The 17,126-nt window shown below is 36.5% G+C and overlaps 1 protein-coding gene across 1 annotated transcript in view; it reads right to left on the bottom strand.

Moving 5' to 3' along the window:
* The window catches only part of LOC123561400 (serine/threonine-protein kinase SIK3-like), a 102,093-nt gene that overhangs the window by 51,557 nt on the left and 33,410 nt on the right, over positions 1-17,126 (bottom strand). The window contains exons 8-9 of the mRNA XM_045353747.2: positions 10,386-10,563; positions 3,359-3,468 (exon numbers count right to left, since the gene is read on the bottom strand). Of these exons, the coding sequence (XP_045209682.2) occupies positions 3,359-3,468; positions 10,386-10,563 (288 nt within the window). The remainder of the gene's footprint in view (positions 1-3,358; positions 3,469-10,385; positions 10,564-17,126) is intronic.

Genomic DNA, 17,126 nt, shown 5'->3' with positions numbered 1-17,126 from the left:
ATGCGCACCCGTGTTAATGCGCATCCCCGATTTTGGCCCGAAATCTGGAAATAAAACATTTTTGGTCAATTTTTAGGTGGATGAAAAACGAAAGTAGATTTACATCGACACTGGTAATATAATTCTATCTCCGCGGTGGAGAGCAGTATCGGTCTCACGGTACTATCGATTTCTGTTTTCTCGAAAATTAAAACAATTAAAATATTGTTTAATTTGTTGTTTTACCTTTTTAATTAACTATTTTGAATAAATAAACAGCAGCTGATTTAATATTTCATAATGGTATTTTTCAAAATGACATGAGCTTCTCAATTCAAACCAATAACAAAGGTGTGATAGTCTTTTTGTCACAAACAAATAGCCAATAATTACCGGCAATTAACGTGTCACCTCGTGTCAATTATGTTGTTCACAGTTTGATCTCGGTTAAAGATAATTCTCAATCTTTAATTAGTATCATAATTTTTGTGATTTATAAACATTTCTTTCATCAAAATACTTTTAAATTTATATGAAACTAATTTTGTTTGAAAGAAAAATAAACCATCGTTCTTTTACGGAACATAACGGCAATCTTAGATTTTAGCGGTGACAGTAAGCGCGGGGAGTAGTTTCCCTTTACAAAAATGGCGGACATCGGTAACAAACTTGTTTTGAAGTTAGGAAATTGTCTATACCTGTATATTATGCGCACCCACGATTCGCGGGTGGTCCCGGGGGTAAAAAAACTGCGCATTATACATGGGTATCTACGGTATTCTGTCAACAAGCAAAAGAACAATTACTGTGTGATAATTGTACTTAATTTTGAACCTAACATTGTATTTGTGTGAACTTAAGTCACTTTAAGAAACAAACACAAGACAAGTGCCGGACTGGTTAACCCCTTACTAATATCAGTAGACTGAAAATGGAATTGCTAAAACCTTAAACTTAAGATCTTGTACCATCTTTGAGCAGTGAAGCTACTATTTCACAGACTTGTCTCACTTTTTAAAAGAGTTATGACACCAATGACAATCTTGAAAAGAAGTGGGCACCTGATTGGTGTGGGTGATGGTGGGGCAAAGGTCACTATAATTCAAAACAGGGGTGAAACAGTGACAATACTGAAAAGAAGATGGACTCCTGTACGGCGGGGGGGGGGATGGAGAGTAGTGCAAAGGTCTTCGTTTTTTAAATGGTGGCAACAATCTTGAAAAGAAGCTGGGCCCTGTAATGGTTGGGTGGGGGAAGCAGGGGGTCAAAGCTCACTTCTGAAGTTGTGCTTTGTGAAAGTGGACTTTTGTTTTATATATTAAACTGAATACTTTATTGTGAAATTGAAATTTGGTAGTGGGGAAGGTGCATTTACTCACACATATAAATCACACTCTACCCTACTGAAAAGCGGAAGTGGTTACATGAGGAATTCATTTTTTTTTTACTATCAGCTAATGTTGTACTTTACAATCTGTCACTGCATTGTCTATGTCATCTGTATTCAAACATTTAACAAAGGGAATAATTCCTGGGACAAACATTGAAATTTCTAGGTTTTCAATTAAATAACACAATACAAATATTAAGCCTATGTACTTTAATTTGCTTAAATTACATTTAGGCTAATTTTAGTTTCGATAATATTTCCTTCAATGGAACCTATTGCCATAGAAAAGGTTTTTAAAAAATGACCTTTATATGTCACAGATCTTCAAAAGCCTAATCTGATCCCTGGTTACAATCTGGAACAAAGCAGCCATTGAAAGGGGCATGCCACCGGATAAATTCAAAAATTTCGATTTTTTAAAAACTTTTTTTAGTATGATTTTGTATAGATATAATGTAAAAAGTCATTCAGGGAGTCGTCTGCAGTAATTATTCACATAAAGACTCATTCAGTCTCTTAAATACATAGAAATCTGTCTTCAAAACATGAAGTGAAGAAATTGATGGACAGTTCTTTTCTTTTTCATTTACCTCAGTAAAATGGAACAACAATGGCATGAAACTATTGTAATGAAAAGTAAAGTTATTGCTAAATGTGATTAATAGCACTACCCCCCCCCCCCCCACCCCAACCCCAAAGAAAAAAATACAGCACAAACAACTATGTTTTATGGTGATTGCCTGCATGAAATAAAAAACTGTGACAATAGTTCACTTCACTCTCTGAAAACCTGAAGGGGTTTAGATACCATATGCCCGATACATCTGTCCAACAAAGAAAAAACTTGTGATTTAAATTTAACAACACATGAGGATTTGTTATTTAAAGTTAACATGGTTAATATCTAATGATAATATATTTTCGTGAAAGATGACATAGTATATCTTTAAGGCTGTTACATATTAAAAGCATTTTAACACTCAGAAAAACTGGTACCAAGCTGCCTTTAAAGTTAAAATAGCAAAAAAGAGACTTTTTTTATTTTGTTTACAAAGCAAACCATTTAAAATGTAAAACAACCATACTTTTATTATAAATTATTCAGACCAATACAAAATGCTAGGAGTTCAAAATAACCAGTTAAACACCAGTCTGTCAACCCTGAGCTAACTGCAACATTTAGTTTATCAATTATGTATCATCACTTCTTTTATTACTTAAATGTTTGCCTTATCAAATGTAAGGGTACTGTTCAGTATTTGTTTCACCGCATTGGGTAATGTAGCGGTACAATCTAGCGGTAGTACAAAAGCATTGTAAAGTAAGCCTCATGCAGTGTTTTAGAGGAGACGAAATTAATCAGATTGAGTAATGGTACCAGCTCATCTGAAAAATCAGTTGGGAATTTTTTAAAATGTAAATCAAAATCCATTTTCTCACTAGAAAGTATTTGTTTTTTCATCATATATTCATTTGCTGTGACTCGCTCTGTCCATTTAGTTTTTTGTGATGATATATGAGCCGCGACATGAGAAAACCAACATAGTGGCTTTGCGACCAGCATGGATCCAGACCAGCCTGCGCATCCGCGCAGTCTGGTCAGGATCCATGCTGTTCGCTAACGGTTTCACTAATTGCAATAGGCTTTGAAAGCGAACAGCATGGATCCTGACCAGAATGCACGGATGCGCAGGCTGGTCTGGATCCATGCTGGTCGCAAAGCCACTATGTTGGTTTTCTCAGGGCGCGGCTCAATTATAAGGTTATGTGATGATTTTTTACAGTTAAACAGGTGCTTCCACAATTTTTCCTTTTTCCGTTTATACACGATACCACTTCATCTTCATTTAGTATTTTGTTAAGTAGTTATCAAAGAAGTTACAAGTAAACATTGGGGTGAATAATACACATGCATAAAGACTCTTTTCAGTCGGAAGTACTTTCTCTAAATACAAATCAATATTTGAATAATAATAAAATGTTTCGTACTTGATTATTTTCATTATAGAACTGCATCTGCGGTGGTACATGAGACGTTCTCAACAACGGAGGTGTCGTGCTTGGTCCAACTTCTTCGACTGGTACCTCGACTCTCTCAACTGAAACAAACATAATGACTGTAGCAACTCAGATGAACTGACCGGGCTCCAAAAGCACACTGTTTTTTTCTTTTGGTTTAACATCACATTGATAAAATAATAGGTCATACAGTGACATCATGAGACTAATCTATTGATCCAGCAAACAGACTAAATTTGTGTATTACATGACTGACCTCAGACCAACCAATCAGATTCTGGGATCAAGTTCAACACTCCTTCATCTGACTGGTTGATTCCAAGCACAATTTTGAAACTGACGAATAGTAAACTGTCTGTTACACACCTTTATTATCTAAACTGCTCCAAAGTGGAGAAGGTAATCAGGGGTAGAAAACTACATTAACTCCAGAGATCAAAGGGCTTATCACATTCAGAGTTCACACTGATAGAGTATTGACTTCATTCAAATTCTCCCCCTGGCATCCCAAATGTTAAACAGGCAGGTTTTTTTCACAATTCTAACAATATTTTATATTGCCAATAAAAAGAAAACAAAATGTGTGTATTATGCCAACTTTTATTGTTTTTGTTAGGTTTACAGACACCAGGGATATAAATTAGCAGGGACCCAGAAGCCAATGGCCCCAAGATTTTGAGCTAGGCCCCTAAATTGTTGGAGAAAATGCCTATATACCTGCTAAACATTTATTTTTGACAGTCAAGGCCCCTGAATAGGAATAGCTTAAGTTTATAGCCCTGGACACACTAACACAATTTAGGCCACATGGGGACTTTTCCATCTTTTGATGGCTGAGAAGACCCCTGGTACCCTCCAGGTGTTGTTTCAGGCACCTGGGTAGAACCACAGACATTTTGAGAACTAGACAGCTTCCAAACATTAAGAATTCTACACTTTGAACACATAGCAGTGAAGGACAATTGATTTGAAGCCGGGGGCCTTAACCAATCAGCCATGGATACCTCTGTATCATGTTAAAAAACTGTCAAAAAGTCAAATTATATACCAACAAAAATTTAATCAACATCACTGCTAATCTGTAAGTGCATGACGTAAGGCAATATGTAAAAAAAAAAAAAGAGTTATCCTTCTTGGCCTATCACCTTCTGATGATAAAAGCATATAAAATCACATTCTTTTAGTTCAAAAGGGCCATAAATCTGATAAAATGCTGGTGGGAGTTATAGTTCTTGGATAACACTTCACCTAATAATGCTAAACAAGTGTGCAAAGTTTCAAAGCTACAGCTCTTACAGTTTTTGAAAAAAGGTAGATAATGTGAAATAATTTTAAGACTCTTCTATTATTTAGATATTGTTTTTCATTTGGAATATTTTCATCCCAGACATTAACTATAATATCAAGACTATTAACTGCAGTTATGATACAGCAAGGAAGACTTTGTAACTATATAAACCAATATGGTTTCCTCTAGCCGCTGTCTAGTTTCAATAAAATCTAAACCAAATAAAAGGAATAACAGCTTTTAGCACCAATTACTAAAATCTATATAGTATAGTATATTCTATAGTCTGGAGTAAACCAAGAAAAAAGTGCTTTTGTAACATATGAAATATGAAAATAATAGGCATTGATATGTCTAACAAAATGAAATATTAAGATTCATTTGGTCAACCTTTTTTTAAATTCATCTCAAGATTTTACTCTTCTGCACTTAAAGCATACATACATAATGGATTAATGTCTGTCATAACAGCAAAAGAACTTCCTAATTTTGTTGAGTTGTAAATTATTTTCTTCCCAAAACTGACACTTTGCTGATGAAAATTTCAACAGAAGTTTTCCATCCATGGGTGAAAGTTGTCAAACTTCAAAATACTGAAATCAAGACTTTCAATACTGACAACACTAATTTCCTATCACTTGTATAGAAGAAGAAATCTTCAAAATACTGAATTCAGTATTAATACTGAAAACTTTCACCCATGTCCATCAGATCTTTTCATAGTAAAAGTCATACACTCAAGTACTTTAAAAACACCCCATCTATGCATAACTTAAACAGAGGTGTTTTCCATCAGATCTTTTCACAGTAAAAGTACAAATGTATCATATTCATAATCATACACTCGAGTACTTTAAAAGCACCCTATCTATGCATCCAGAAAATTTGATTCAAGAAGGATAATATCTATGAAATATAAATAATAAATAAGGGTATCAAGGGAGTCATTTGTCTGTGCTAAACGAACCGTGACTACCGCTCATGAAGCTCTATTTGGGTAAGTTTTATTCGGATATAACAAGATCTGGTGGTCGTCACCAGATAAAAATATCAAATATCCGTTTTAAGTTGTAACACTTAAGTTGTAACACCGTTACTAGACAAACAAATTGATTCAAACCCACAGAGATTAAGGGCAAGCCATCTGAAGTTGACGAACTGAACTTTTCTATCATGGCTGTTCCTAATTGCCATACAGAACTTGTTTATCATCATACAGCTCAATGTATAATTCTGCACATCACAGGGCAGTTTCTGCCAAAGTTTTGACCAATCTGGCAAAGTTATAAAACAAGTCCTCTGCACAAGACTTTCACAGCAAACCGACAAATACATAGAGAACAGCATGGCTGCCTACTTTCTTCAAGAAAACTGTAGTCACAAATACGAAAGTGATGCATGCATGTCCTAACAATAATCAATGACAATCTATTAATGCAATAGGCCTGACCTTTTCTTGAATGTATATGTAATGGAACCAAACTGTCTGGTTCATTGTCATTTCAAGGTTTTCTAAATAATTCAAGCTGATACTTCTAAAGAAATATTTGATCTACATCACAAATTTCAATGATAAAAACATTCAGCGTTTATAATACTGCTCATGCAGAATAGAATGGTACTCAGAAAAAAAAGGTACTCAGTTTATATAAGGAGTGACTTGGGAAGGGCCAACCATCTGTTGTCAAAACTTGTGACCGGACCCTTTTTGTTCATACAAAATTGTTAAATTACATTTTCTATTTGCATGCATGTTTTGTGAATATGTTGGGTGATGGTCTGACCTCATCAGGGTTCGAGCTTGCAACCTCAGGTTAGAAGCTGACTGCCTATCTCAGGAACAACAACTCCTTTCAGATACTTAACTACAGCTATATACATAACTGAGTCATTTTCTTCCGGAGACAGTGGTGGGCTAGTGGTTAGTGTGTCACTCCCTCAAGTGGGAGGTAATGGGTTTGTTAACTCCACTAGGGGCATGACTACATACTGTGTCATTTAACACCCGCATAGAACTAAAGCCCAAGACCCATCTCCTGGGTATCAGATGGGTTGTTTCAGAGTAACATTTTTCAAGCAACCATTGGTCACACTGCATTCTGACACTAAAGTTAGTCTCCAAGATCAGTTTTGTAACACTTGGACCCTAAGTGTTTTATTAAAGAATGGATTTTTAGCTTATTGCTTGCTTCACAATCAAGCTAAAATAACTCAGTACTAAATGGCAATAAAAGATTTATTTCATGCAGAAACGGCTTTCCTTTTTTAATTTTTAATGAGTTTGCCCTTCAAAATCTTCTAACTTTAATATAGAACCAAATACCAATACAATTTTGGATCAGCAGAAAAGCAATTGAAGTGATTATTTGTGCATTTTCACAGATATATTTCTACCTGATAATTGTATTCTAATTGTGACATTATATTTTTTTCTGGTAATTTCCATGTTCGGCAAAAGGTCATTTCGATCAGCCACTAACCATAATTGATTACTTCATTACTTCCTTTCAACATTTAAGACAGTAGAAGCCTTTACATAAATCTATAAACTACTTTTAAAGCAGCAAACTTGCAATGACAGTTGTATGCGATTTCAGTATTATCCAGTTTTCAGGAATATGCACGTTGACGAATTGCAAAGAAAAATACTTAACCACATTAAAATTGAACTGTCTTATAACTGGTCCAAATTACCTTAACTTCTAATTTTAGTTCAACAACATTACAATACAAGGTGCATGCTACCTCTAAAATCTAGCAGGCATATATTTTTTTAGCCTAAAGTTGAGACATCAGTCATTCTACAAATTTTTCACTCACTTTGCTGGCAAAGTGTGATAACAATTAGTGTTTATAACTGCTGAAGAGGAGGGTCATTTATTCATTTATTTTGTTGGGTTTAACGTCGCACCGACACAATTATAGGTAATATGGCGACTTCCCAGCTTTGAAGACCCCAGGTGCCCCTCCGTGCATTATTTCATCATGAGCGGGCATCTGGGTAGAACCACCGACCTTCTGTAAGCCAGCTGGATAGCTTCCTCATATGAAGAATTCAACGCCCCGAGTGAGGCTCCAACCCACATGCATGAGGGGCATTTGATTTGAAGTCAGCGATCTTAACCACTCAGCCATGGAGGCAGGACAACAGTTGAATTCGATAGCTTTTACATGAATTAAACTGATTTACAAATTTAAAATATTTAGGCCCCATATATATCTAAAACATATATTAGCTTGAACTATTTATATATCTACGATCATTTTTTCATTGTTCTTTAAATAAATAGCCTGCTATGTTTCCCTAGAAAAGCATTTATCGCTACTTCTGAACCTTGCAAAATAATTCCAATTTTAAATACAGTAAACTTGCTAAAACATGATTTTATAGACAGATCCTCAACCTTCAATACTCTAACACAATGAGCTACTTACTGGCAAACAAAGGATACATATTAAATCAATCTGTGCAAATTGAGTAAAGACTTCAAACCTCTTCACATGAATGTCCCTCATGATGGCTTGCAGGCTATACCATTTTTAGTTCCTAAATGCTTATGAAATTGACCTTTGACTTACAGACCCCAACAAAATAAGGGCAATCAAATTACCACAAGCAATCATTCTGTGAAGTTTATGGACTGTAGGTCAAAGCGTTCTTTAATTATTGAGCGGAACAAAGTGAATATGACGGATCTACTGGCCATGTACAAATTAAGTATCATCTACTGACATAAGGCAATCATCCTTGCTCAGTCTGACAACTGTAAACTGAAGTATTCTTCAGTTATTCAACTCAAACAGTTTTCAGTCTAGAAGTAATTATGACCTTGACCATTGAGCAATAGTGGCAATATACTTACCACAGGTAATCATTATATAAAGTTTACCATTCTGAGACTAAGCATTCTTTAAATATTGATCAGAAACTGACAAACTGACCAACCGGCATTGATCAAAACAATATACCACTCTTCTTCAAAGCGGGGCAAAAATGACTATTACAGCATTCAGTTCCAAACAGTCTGAAACAAGTTATCAGCTTGATATGGACTTGCTGTTCATTATGGTATGTCTGTAGATACAATTATCATGTTTAGTATAGTTGTTACTGGTAAATCAACACCTTTATCTAACTGTGTTAATAATTAGAAAGATAGGTATTGATTTGACATTTAACATACCAAAGGTGAAGCAGGCACACTAGTTTATAGTTTGCCTGAATGGCCTCCCAGTCAACTTACTACATAGCAAATACTGACAGTTCTTACACTTGGACAGTGGGTCCAGTTATAGGCCAACCATCATACATAACAAGAACTCGTAGAACACAAAATGCTCTCCCCCCCCCCCCTTGATGCATTCAGTAATTGCACAAGGAACAAAAAATTTTTGGTCGGTGTACACAAAAGTTCTAGTGTTCTGGGTCAATGTGTCCTTTACGTTTGACCTATTATCCTCAAAATCAATACAGGTCATCTGCTGGTCATGATCAACCTCCCTAATAAGTTTTGTGATCTTAAACCCAAGCGTTCTCAAGTTATTGTCCATAAACGATTTAACTGTTCGGGTAACTGTGACCTTGACCTTTGGTCCACTAATCTCAGAATCAATAGGGGTCATCTGCTGGTCATGATTAACCTCCCTATAAACTCCCATGATCCTAGGCCCATGCATTCATGAGTTATCATCCAGAAACCTTTTAACTGTTCCAGGTCACTGTGACCTTGAACTTTGACCTACTGACCTCAAAATCGATAGGGGTCATCTGCTGATCATGATCAACTTCCCTATCAAGTCTCACGATTCTAGGCTCAAGCGTTCTCAAGTTATTGTCCGTACCAGTATAACTGTTCTGGGTCACTGTGCTCTTGATCTTTGACCTACTAACCTTAAAGTCAATAGGGGTCATCTGCTGCTCATGATCAGCCATTCTATCAACTTTCATGACCCTAGGCCCAAGCATTCTTGAGTTATCATCTGGAAACTGTTTAGCTGTTCCAGGTCACTATGACCTTGACCTTTGACCTACTGACCTCAAAATCAATTGGGATCATCCACTGCCCATGTCCAACCTCCCTATCAATTTTCATGATCCTAGGCCCAAGCATTCTTGAGTTATCATCCGGAAACGGTTTAACTGTTCCGGGTCACTGTGCCCTTGACCTTTGACCTACTGATCTCAAAATCAATAGGGGTCATCTGCTGGTCATGATCAACCTCCCTATCAACTTCCATGATCCTAAGCCTAAGCATTCTCGAGTTATCATCCAGAAACCGTTTAACTGTTCCGGGTCACTATGACCTTGATCTTTAATCTACTGACCTCAAAATCAATAGGGGTCATTTGCTGCTCATGTCCAACCTCCCTATCAACTTTCATGATCCTAGGCCCAGGCATTCTTGAGTTATCATTTGGAAACGGATTGGTCTACATAAAGACCACACGACATCTGCAAAAAAATACCCACCTCCTTCTTCGAAGGGGGGGAGCATAATGAAATAATACACTTGTCAAACCTAAATGTGAATTTTTTAATGTGTTTGGTGTTCTTGATGGTCCTTCGTGACTGTTGAGTGCTGTTATACCGCTTGCTTGTATATTACATGTCCAAAGGATCTCATTATAGATTTTAGTGAAGTCTTGGTCTATCTGTAAACCAATCAAAGCAATGGACATCCAAAGTAGAAACTCAAAACAAAGCTTACCGACTCCAGTTGTAATACTAGATCTTCGTTCCGTCCGTGTTACCATTGGCAAGTTTTGAGAAGCAGCGATGAGATCTGGATGGATTTTGTTCAATAATGTCTTTGGATGTTTTTTTATTTTATCCAGCATTAGATGATATATAGCACTATGATGATCGTAAGCAGAATTTTTCACAGACTGAAAAATAAGATAAAAATTTCTTGTTTCTTTTCATCAGCATCGTATTTTGTGGATTATCTCTGTACAAGTTTAAAGTCAATACCTTGAACAGTTTTAAGTGTGTTCCAGACACAAAATAAGGATAGGTTTGACATTTGAACTCATTTGGACCTTGATTTACCAAGTTCATGTGCTCTGCACATCATCTTATTGTAATATATCTATATGCCAACCTTGAATGGTTCTTTGAGTTATGCTCCGGATATGATATATGACAAATTCAAACAGATGCACATGCCATAACAAAATACGTCCATTTTTTCAAAACAGGCATATAAAAATGTAGACAACTGATGATGGACCACAGACGCCTGCCATCCTCCTATACTCATAGCTCACCTTGAATCTTTTGTTCCAGTGAGCTTCATAAAGAAGAGTATGTCAGTAACAGCACCTAGTTTGCTCTAAGTACACTGAAACTGCAATTATTATCAAAATGTCAAGTTTCTGCCTTGAATATCTACTGACATTTGAAAGGATCAGTTATAAGTCAGCATACCTTTACACTGACAAAAACAGTAGTTTCCTAAATGTCTTCATGGTCATATTTTAACTTACTGCCCAATATCTATGTTTATTCTATTTCTTCTTAGATATTTTGTTTCTTCTTGCACCACATTTTAGTCAATGCATACAAAGTGTCAGGATTTGGTTGCTAAACACTTTATCATCATAGGCACATACATTCAGAGGTCTCAAAGCGTAATAGTAAGAGCTTTTTGTATAGGTTATATATCACTTATTGACATTTTAATGAAATTAAGTTTGCTATAAACAAGTTTAGGGTAGTGAAGGCAAAACTTAATTCATTAGCATATCAGTAAGTGATCTCTGACTGATGTTACAGCGTCCTGTCCCATTTTACAGACAGTTAAATTGTCAACATCTTTGTCTCAAGTTAAACTAAACCATGCCTTCTTTAATTTCTTGGATAGTGTTTCCCATTTCATCAGCTACTATTACCTGCACTCATGTTCTTTGAGTGTGCATATATATTCGGAGCTTCAAAGTCACTACAGAGCCAAAGTTTAAAACAAGAGGACCATGATGGTCCTGAATCGCTAACCTCTTCCCACATGATCCAGTTTTGAGTATGACGTCGTTTTTTCTATTATTTGACATAGTGACCTAGTTTTTGAGCTCATGTGACCCAGTTTTGAACTTGACCTAGATATTATAAAGATAAAAATTCTGACCAATTTTCATGAAGATCCATTGAAAAATATGGTCTCTAGAGAGGTCACAAGGTTTTTCTATTATTTGACCTACTGACCTAGTTTTTTAAGGCACGTGACCCAGTTTCAAACTTGACCTAGATATCATCAAGGTGAACATTCTGACCAATTTTCATGAAGATCCATTCAAGGGTATGGCCTCTAGAGAGGTCACAAGGTTTTTCTATTTCAAGACCTACTGACCTAGTTTTTGATCGCAGTTGACCCAGTTTCAAACTTGACCTAGATATCATCAAGATAAACATTCAGACCAACTTTCATACAGATCCCATGAAAAATATGGCCTTCAGAGAGGTCACAACATTTTTTCATTATTTGACCTACTGACCTACTTTTTGAAGGCACGTGACCCACTTTCGAACTTGACTTAGATATCATCAAGGTGAACATTCTGACCAATTTTTATGAATATCCATTCACAAGTATCGCCTCTAGAGAGGTCACAAGGTTTTTCTATTTTTAGACCTACTGACATAGTTTTTGACCGCACATAACCCTGTTTCGAATCTGACCTAGATATCATCAAGATGAACATTCAGACCAACTTTCATGAAGATCCATTGAAAAATATGGCCTTTAGAGAGGTCACAAGGTTTTTCTATTATTTGACCTACTGACCTAGTTTTTGACGGCACATGACCCACTTTCAAATTTGACCTAGATATCATCAAGATGAACATTCAGACCAACTTTCATACAGATCCCATGGAAAATATGGCCTCTAGTTAGGTCACAAGGTTTCTCTATTATTTGACCTACTGACCTAGTTTTTGATGGCACGTGACCCACTTTCGAACTTGACTTAGATATCATCAAGGTGAACATAATGACAAATTTTCATGAAGATTTCATGAAATATATGGCCTCTAGAGAGGTCACAAGGTTTTTCTATTTTTAGACCTACTGACCTAGTTTTTGACCGCACGTGACCCAGTTTCGAACTCGACCTAGATATCATCAAGATGACCATTCAGACCAACTTTCACACAGATCCCATGAAAAATATGGCCTTAAGAGAGGTCACAAGGTTTTTCTATTATTTGACCTACTGACCTAGTTTTTGATGGCACGTGACCCAGTTTCGAACTTGACCTAGATATCATCAAGGTGAACGTTCTGACCAATTTTCATGAAGATCTTTTGAAATATATGGCTCTAGAAAGGTCACAAGGTTTTTCTATTTTTAGACCTATTGACCTAGTTTTTGATGGCACGTGACCCAGTTTCGAACTTGACCTAGATATCATCAAGGTGAACGTTCTGACCAATTTTCATGAAGATCTTGTGAAATATATGGCCTCTAGAAAGGTCACAAGGTTTTTCTATTTTTAGACCTACTGACCTAGTTTTTGATGGCACGTGACCCAGTTTCGAACTTGACCTAGAAATCATCAAGATGAACATTCAGACCAACTTTCATACAGATCCCATGAAAAATATGGCCTCTAGAGAGGTCACAAGGTTTTTCTATTATTTGACCTACTGACCTAGTTTTTGAAGGCATGTGACCCAGTTTCGAACTTGACCTAGATATCATCAAGGTGAACGTTCTGACCAACTTTCATGAAGATCTTGTGAAATATATGGCCTCTAGAGAGGTCACAAGGTTTTTCTATTTTTAGACCTACTGACCTAGTTTTTGACCGCACGTGACCCAGTTTCGAACTTGACCTAGATATCATCAAAATGAACATTCTGACCAATTTTCATGAAGATCCATTGAAAATTATGGCCTCTAGAGAGGTCACAAGGTTTTTCTATTTTTAGACCTACTGACCTAGTTTTTGACGGCACGTGACCCAGTTTCGAACCTGACCTAGATATCATCAAGATGAACATTCTGACCAACTTTCATAAAGATCCCATGAAAAATGTGACCTCTAGAGTGGTCACAAGCAAAAGTTTACGGACGGACGGACGCACGGACGGACGACGGACACCGCGCGATCACAAAAGCTCACCTTGTCACTTTGTGACAGGTGAGCTAAAAATGGCAGTCGATGCCATTTTTCAGTATTTTGATGAAACAGATGATTCAACTTTAACAAACTCGAGAGTGAGGCAAATATTTAAAGGCAAATTTGGTTATAAATAACAACATTAAAACAAGAGCTTGTAGAACACAAAATGTCCCCCTTGATACATTCAGTAATTACACAAGGAACAGAAATTATTTAGTCACTGTACACAAAAGTTCTACTGTTCTGGGCCAATGTGACCTTGACCTTTGACCTATTGACCTCAAAATCAATAGGGGTCATCTGCTAGTCATGATTAACTTCCTATCAACTTTCACGATCATAGGCTCAAGCATTTTCAAGCTATCGTCCGGAAACGGTTTAACTGTTTTGGGCCAACGTGACCTTGACCTCTGGTCTCAAAATCAATAGGGATCATTTGCTGGTCATGACCAACCTCCCTATCAACTTTCTTGATCCAAGGCCCAAGCGTTCTTGAGGTATCCTCTGGAAATCATTTAACTGTTCCAGGTCACCGTGATCTTGAACTTTGACCTACTGAACTCAAAATCAATAGGGGTCATCTGCTGATCATGATCAACTTCCCTATCAAGTTTTGTGATCCTAGGCCCAAGCGTTCTGAAGTTATTGTCAAGAAACGGTTTAACTGTTTCTGGTCACTGTGACCTTGAACTTTGACCTACTGACCTCAAAATCATTAGGGGTCATCTGCTGGTCATGATAAACCTCCCTATCAACTTTCATGATCCTAGGCCAAAGTGTTCTTGAGTTATCATCTGGAAATCATTTAACTGTTCCGGGTCACTGTGACCTTGACCTTTGACCTACTGATCTCAAAATCAATAGGGGTCATCTGCTGGTTATGACCAACCCCCTATCAACTTCCATGATCCTAGGCCTAAGCGTTCTTGAGTTATCATCCAGACACGATTGGTCTACATATCGACCGACCGATAGACCTACCGACCTACCGACACACATCTGCAAAACAATATACCCCTCCTTCTCCGAAGGGGGGCATAATAAGTGTCATTAGTGGACTTCACAAAACTGTTGTTCTGGAAAATATTAAAATCGTGGAGATAATACAAAGGTGCAAAAAAATGAAAAATATATAACAATTTCGTTAAAAGGAGGAAAAACGTAACTTGATATCTGTATTTGTGGAACATGAATTCCCATTAATTTTGTACTACTCAATATTGACAATAATTCAGTGAATCATTTTTTCCAGTTATGAAAAAAATAATATGAAAATAAGTTGGTCATTTTCTTGAAAATCTTTCCCTGGATTGGATAAAAAAGATATTTGAATTGATTTGAGCTGAATTTCTAAAATGGACTGGTCCAACATTCAATTTGGGCAGAACCACTTCTCATTTCAAGGGTTGTGCAATGAAAATTTACTGACTGAATAGAAAAACTGACTGATTAGCAAACAGAAAACCTCTTGCCGCAAGCTGGCTGCTTAATACAAGTTTGACTGTACAACACAAACTTCACCAACTGTTTTTAAGGTTTATACCTTAATTTTATTTGCCTTGACAACAAATTTCACTGCTTAACAAACGGAATATTCAAAAGAGTTATAGGTTTTTGCACTTACAAGTATGCCCACGGGCAGAATGTTGAGCCTGCCAGCTGTCAAGTGTGACCTTGACCATGGACCTAGGGACCTGGTTCTTGCGCATGACACTCCATCTCATAATGGTGAACATTCATGCCAAGTTACATCAAAATCCCATCATGCATGAAGAAATGCTCCGGACAAACTTCAATTTGACCTTTGACCTCCAACTGTGACCTTGACCTTTGAGATAGGAACATGGGGTTTGCACATGACATGCCTTCTCATTGAGGTAAACATTCATGCTAAATATAAACAAGATTGGTCAATGCATGTCAAAGTTATGGTCCGGACAAAATCGGACGGATGCACACACGCACATACACTGGAAGTGGTGACTATATCGAGCTCACCGCAAGCGGGCTTGACAAATATACTGACCGAATCTATTGACCTCATTAAATAAAAAAGATATGTTGCAAGCCTCTGGCAAACACCATATTATTTTATTTGACAAGGCCAATAAATCTGAATGTGAATGTGATATAAATCCTTTTTTAGTATGTTGATATCTCACTGTTTGATTCAAGAAAATCAATTAACTTACCGGTATATAATATGTGAATATCATACAATTTTTTTTTAATTAATCCGCACAACCTGTAAAGCCTTTTGAGATGGCTCTTTATAAACCTTACTTTTAGATTTTTGCCGAGCGTTTTGCTGCATGCAATACTGCAAAATGGGTCAAATTCTGTGTAATCTAAAGACTTCAACTGTAATTTGATGCTCATCTTTTCAAAACTTACAATCTTGTCATATCTGTATCTTATTTAAGTTCATTTATTTATTTTGTTGGGTTTAATGTCGCACCAACACAATTATAGGCCATACAGCAACTTTCCAGCTTTGATGGTGGATGAAGACCCCAGGTGCTCCTCCGTGCATTATTTCATCTTGAGCGGGCACCTGAGTAGAACCACCGACCTTCTGAAACCAGCTGACATTAAGAATTCAATGCCCTGAGTGAGGCTCGAACCCACATTGATGAGGGGCAAGTGATTTGAAGTCAGCGACCTTAACCACTCGGCCATGGAGGCCCCTCTTATTTAAGATTCAGTAGCTATGACTGAAATAATGTCAGAGATGTGGCTGATTCTGTTATATGAAGTATTGATATTTGACATTATATCAATTTATAGAACTCTCAGGGTGGTAACAGCAATTTTATAAATTTTCAAAATAATTTTATTAGAGTTGAATTTAGAGTCAAGAAACAATTCTGATAGTATATATTCAACTGTAAGTATCAGCCATTTTAGACACCAAAATATTTCTGAAATGTTATTTTATTTGTGGATCAATATCTGCTTATTTTAGGTAGTAAAAGAGCAACATTGAACCTGTAAAACTTTCGAAATTGCAATTTTGTCCATTTTTTGAATGGACATAATACATTTTTGGCCACAAAATTGACTTTTAAAGTTATTTTAAGAAATTCATAAGATCTGAGGCCTTTAGAATTAAGAAATAATATATTCCAAAGAGTGATTTTGTTGTAGGATGAAACCACTGTCTGAAGTTCAGATGTAAAGGAATCGTAATATGCATCTGAATGATAAACAATGATTTCATTCACCAGAAAATCACTGTTTCAATTTATATCATTTCAATTCAAACACAGTATGAAAGATTACTATCTATATCTTTGACCACGTCCACCAAATATTCCCTGTTTTG

Source organism: Mercenaria mercenaria, chromosome 10 (assembly GCF_021730395.1).
Source record: "Mercenaria mercenaria strain notata chromosome 10, MADL_Memer_1, whole genome shotgun sequence".
Taxonomy (NCBI): Eukaryota; Metazoa; Mollusca; class Bivalvia; order Venerida; family Veneridae; genus Mercenaria; species Mercenaria mercenaria.
Note: the sequence above shows the minus strand (reverse complement) of the source record. Positions and strands in the feature narration are given on the sequence as shown.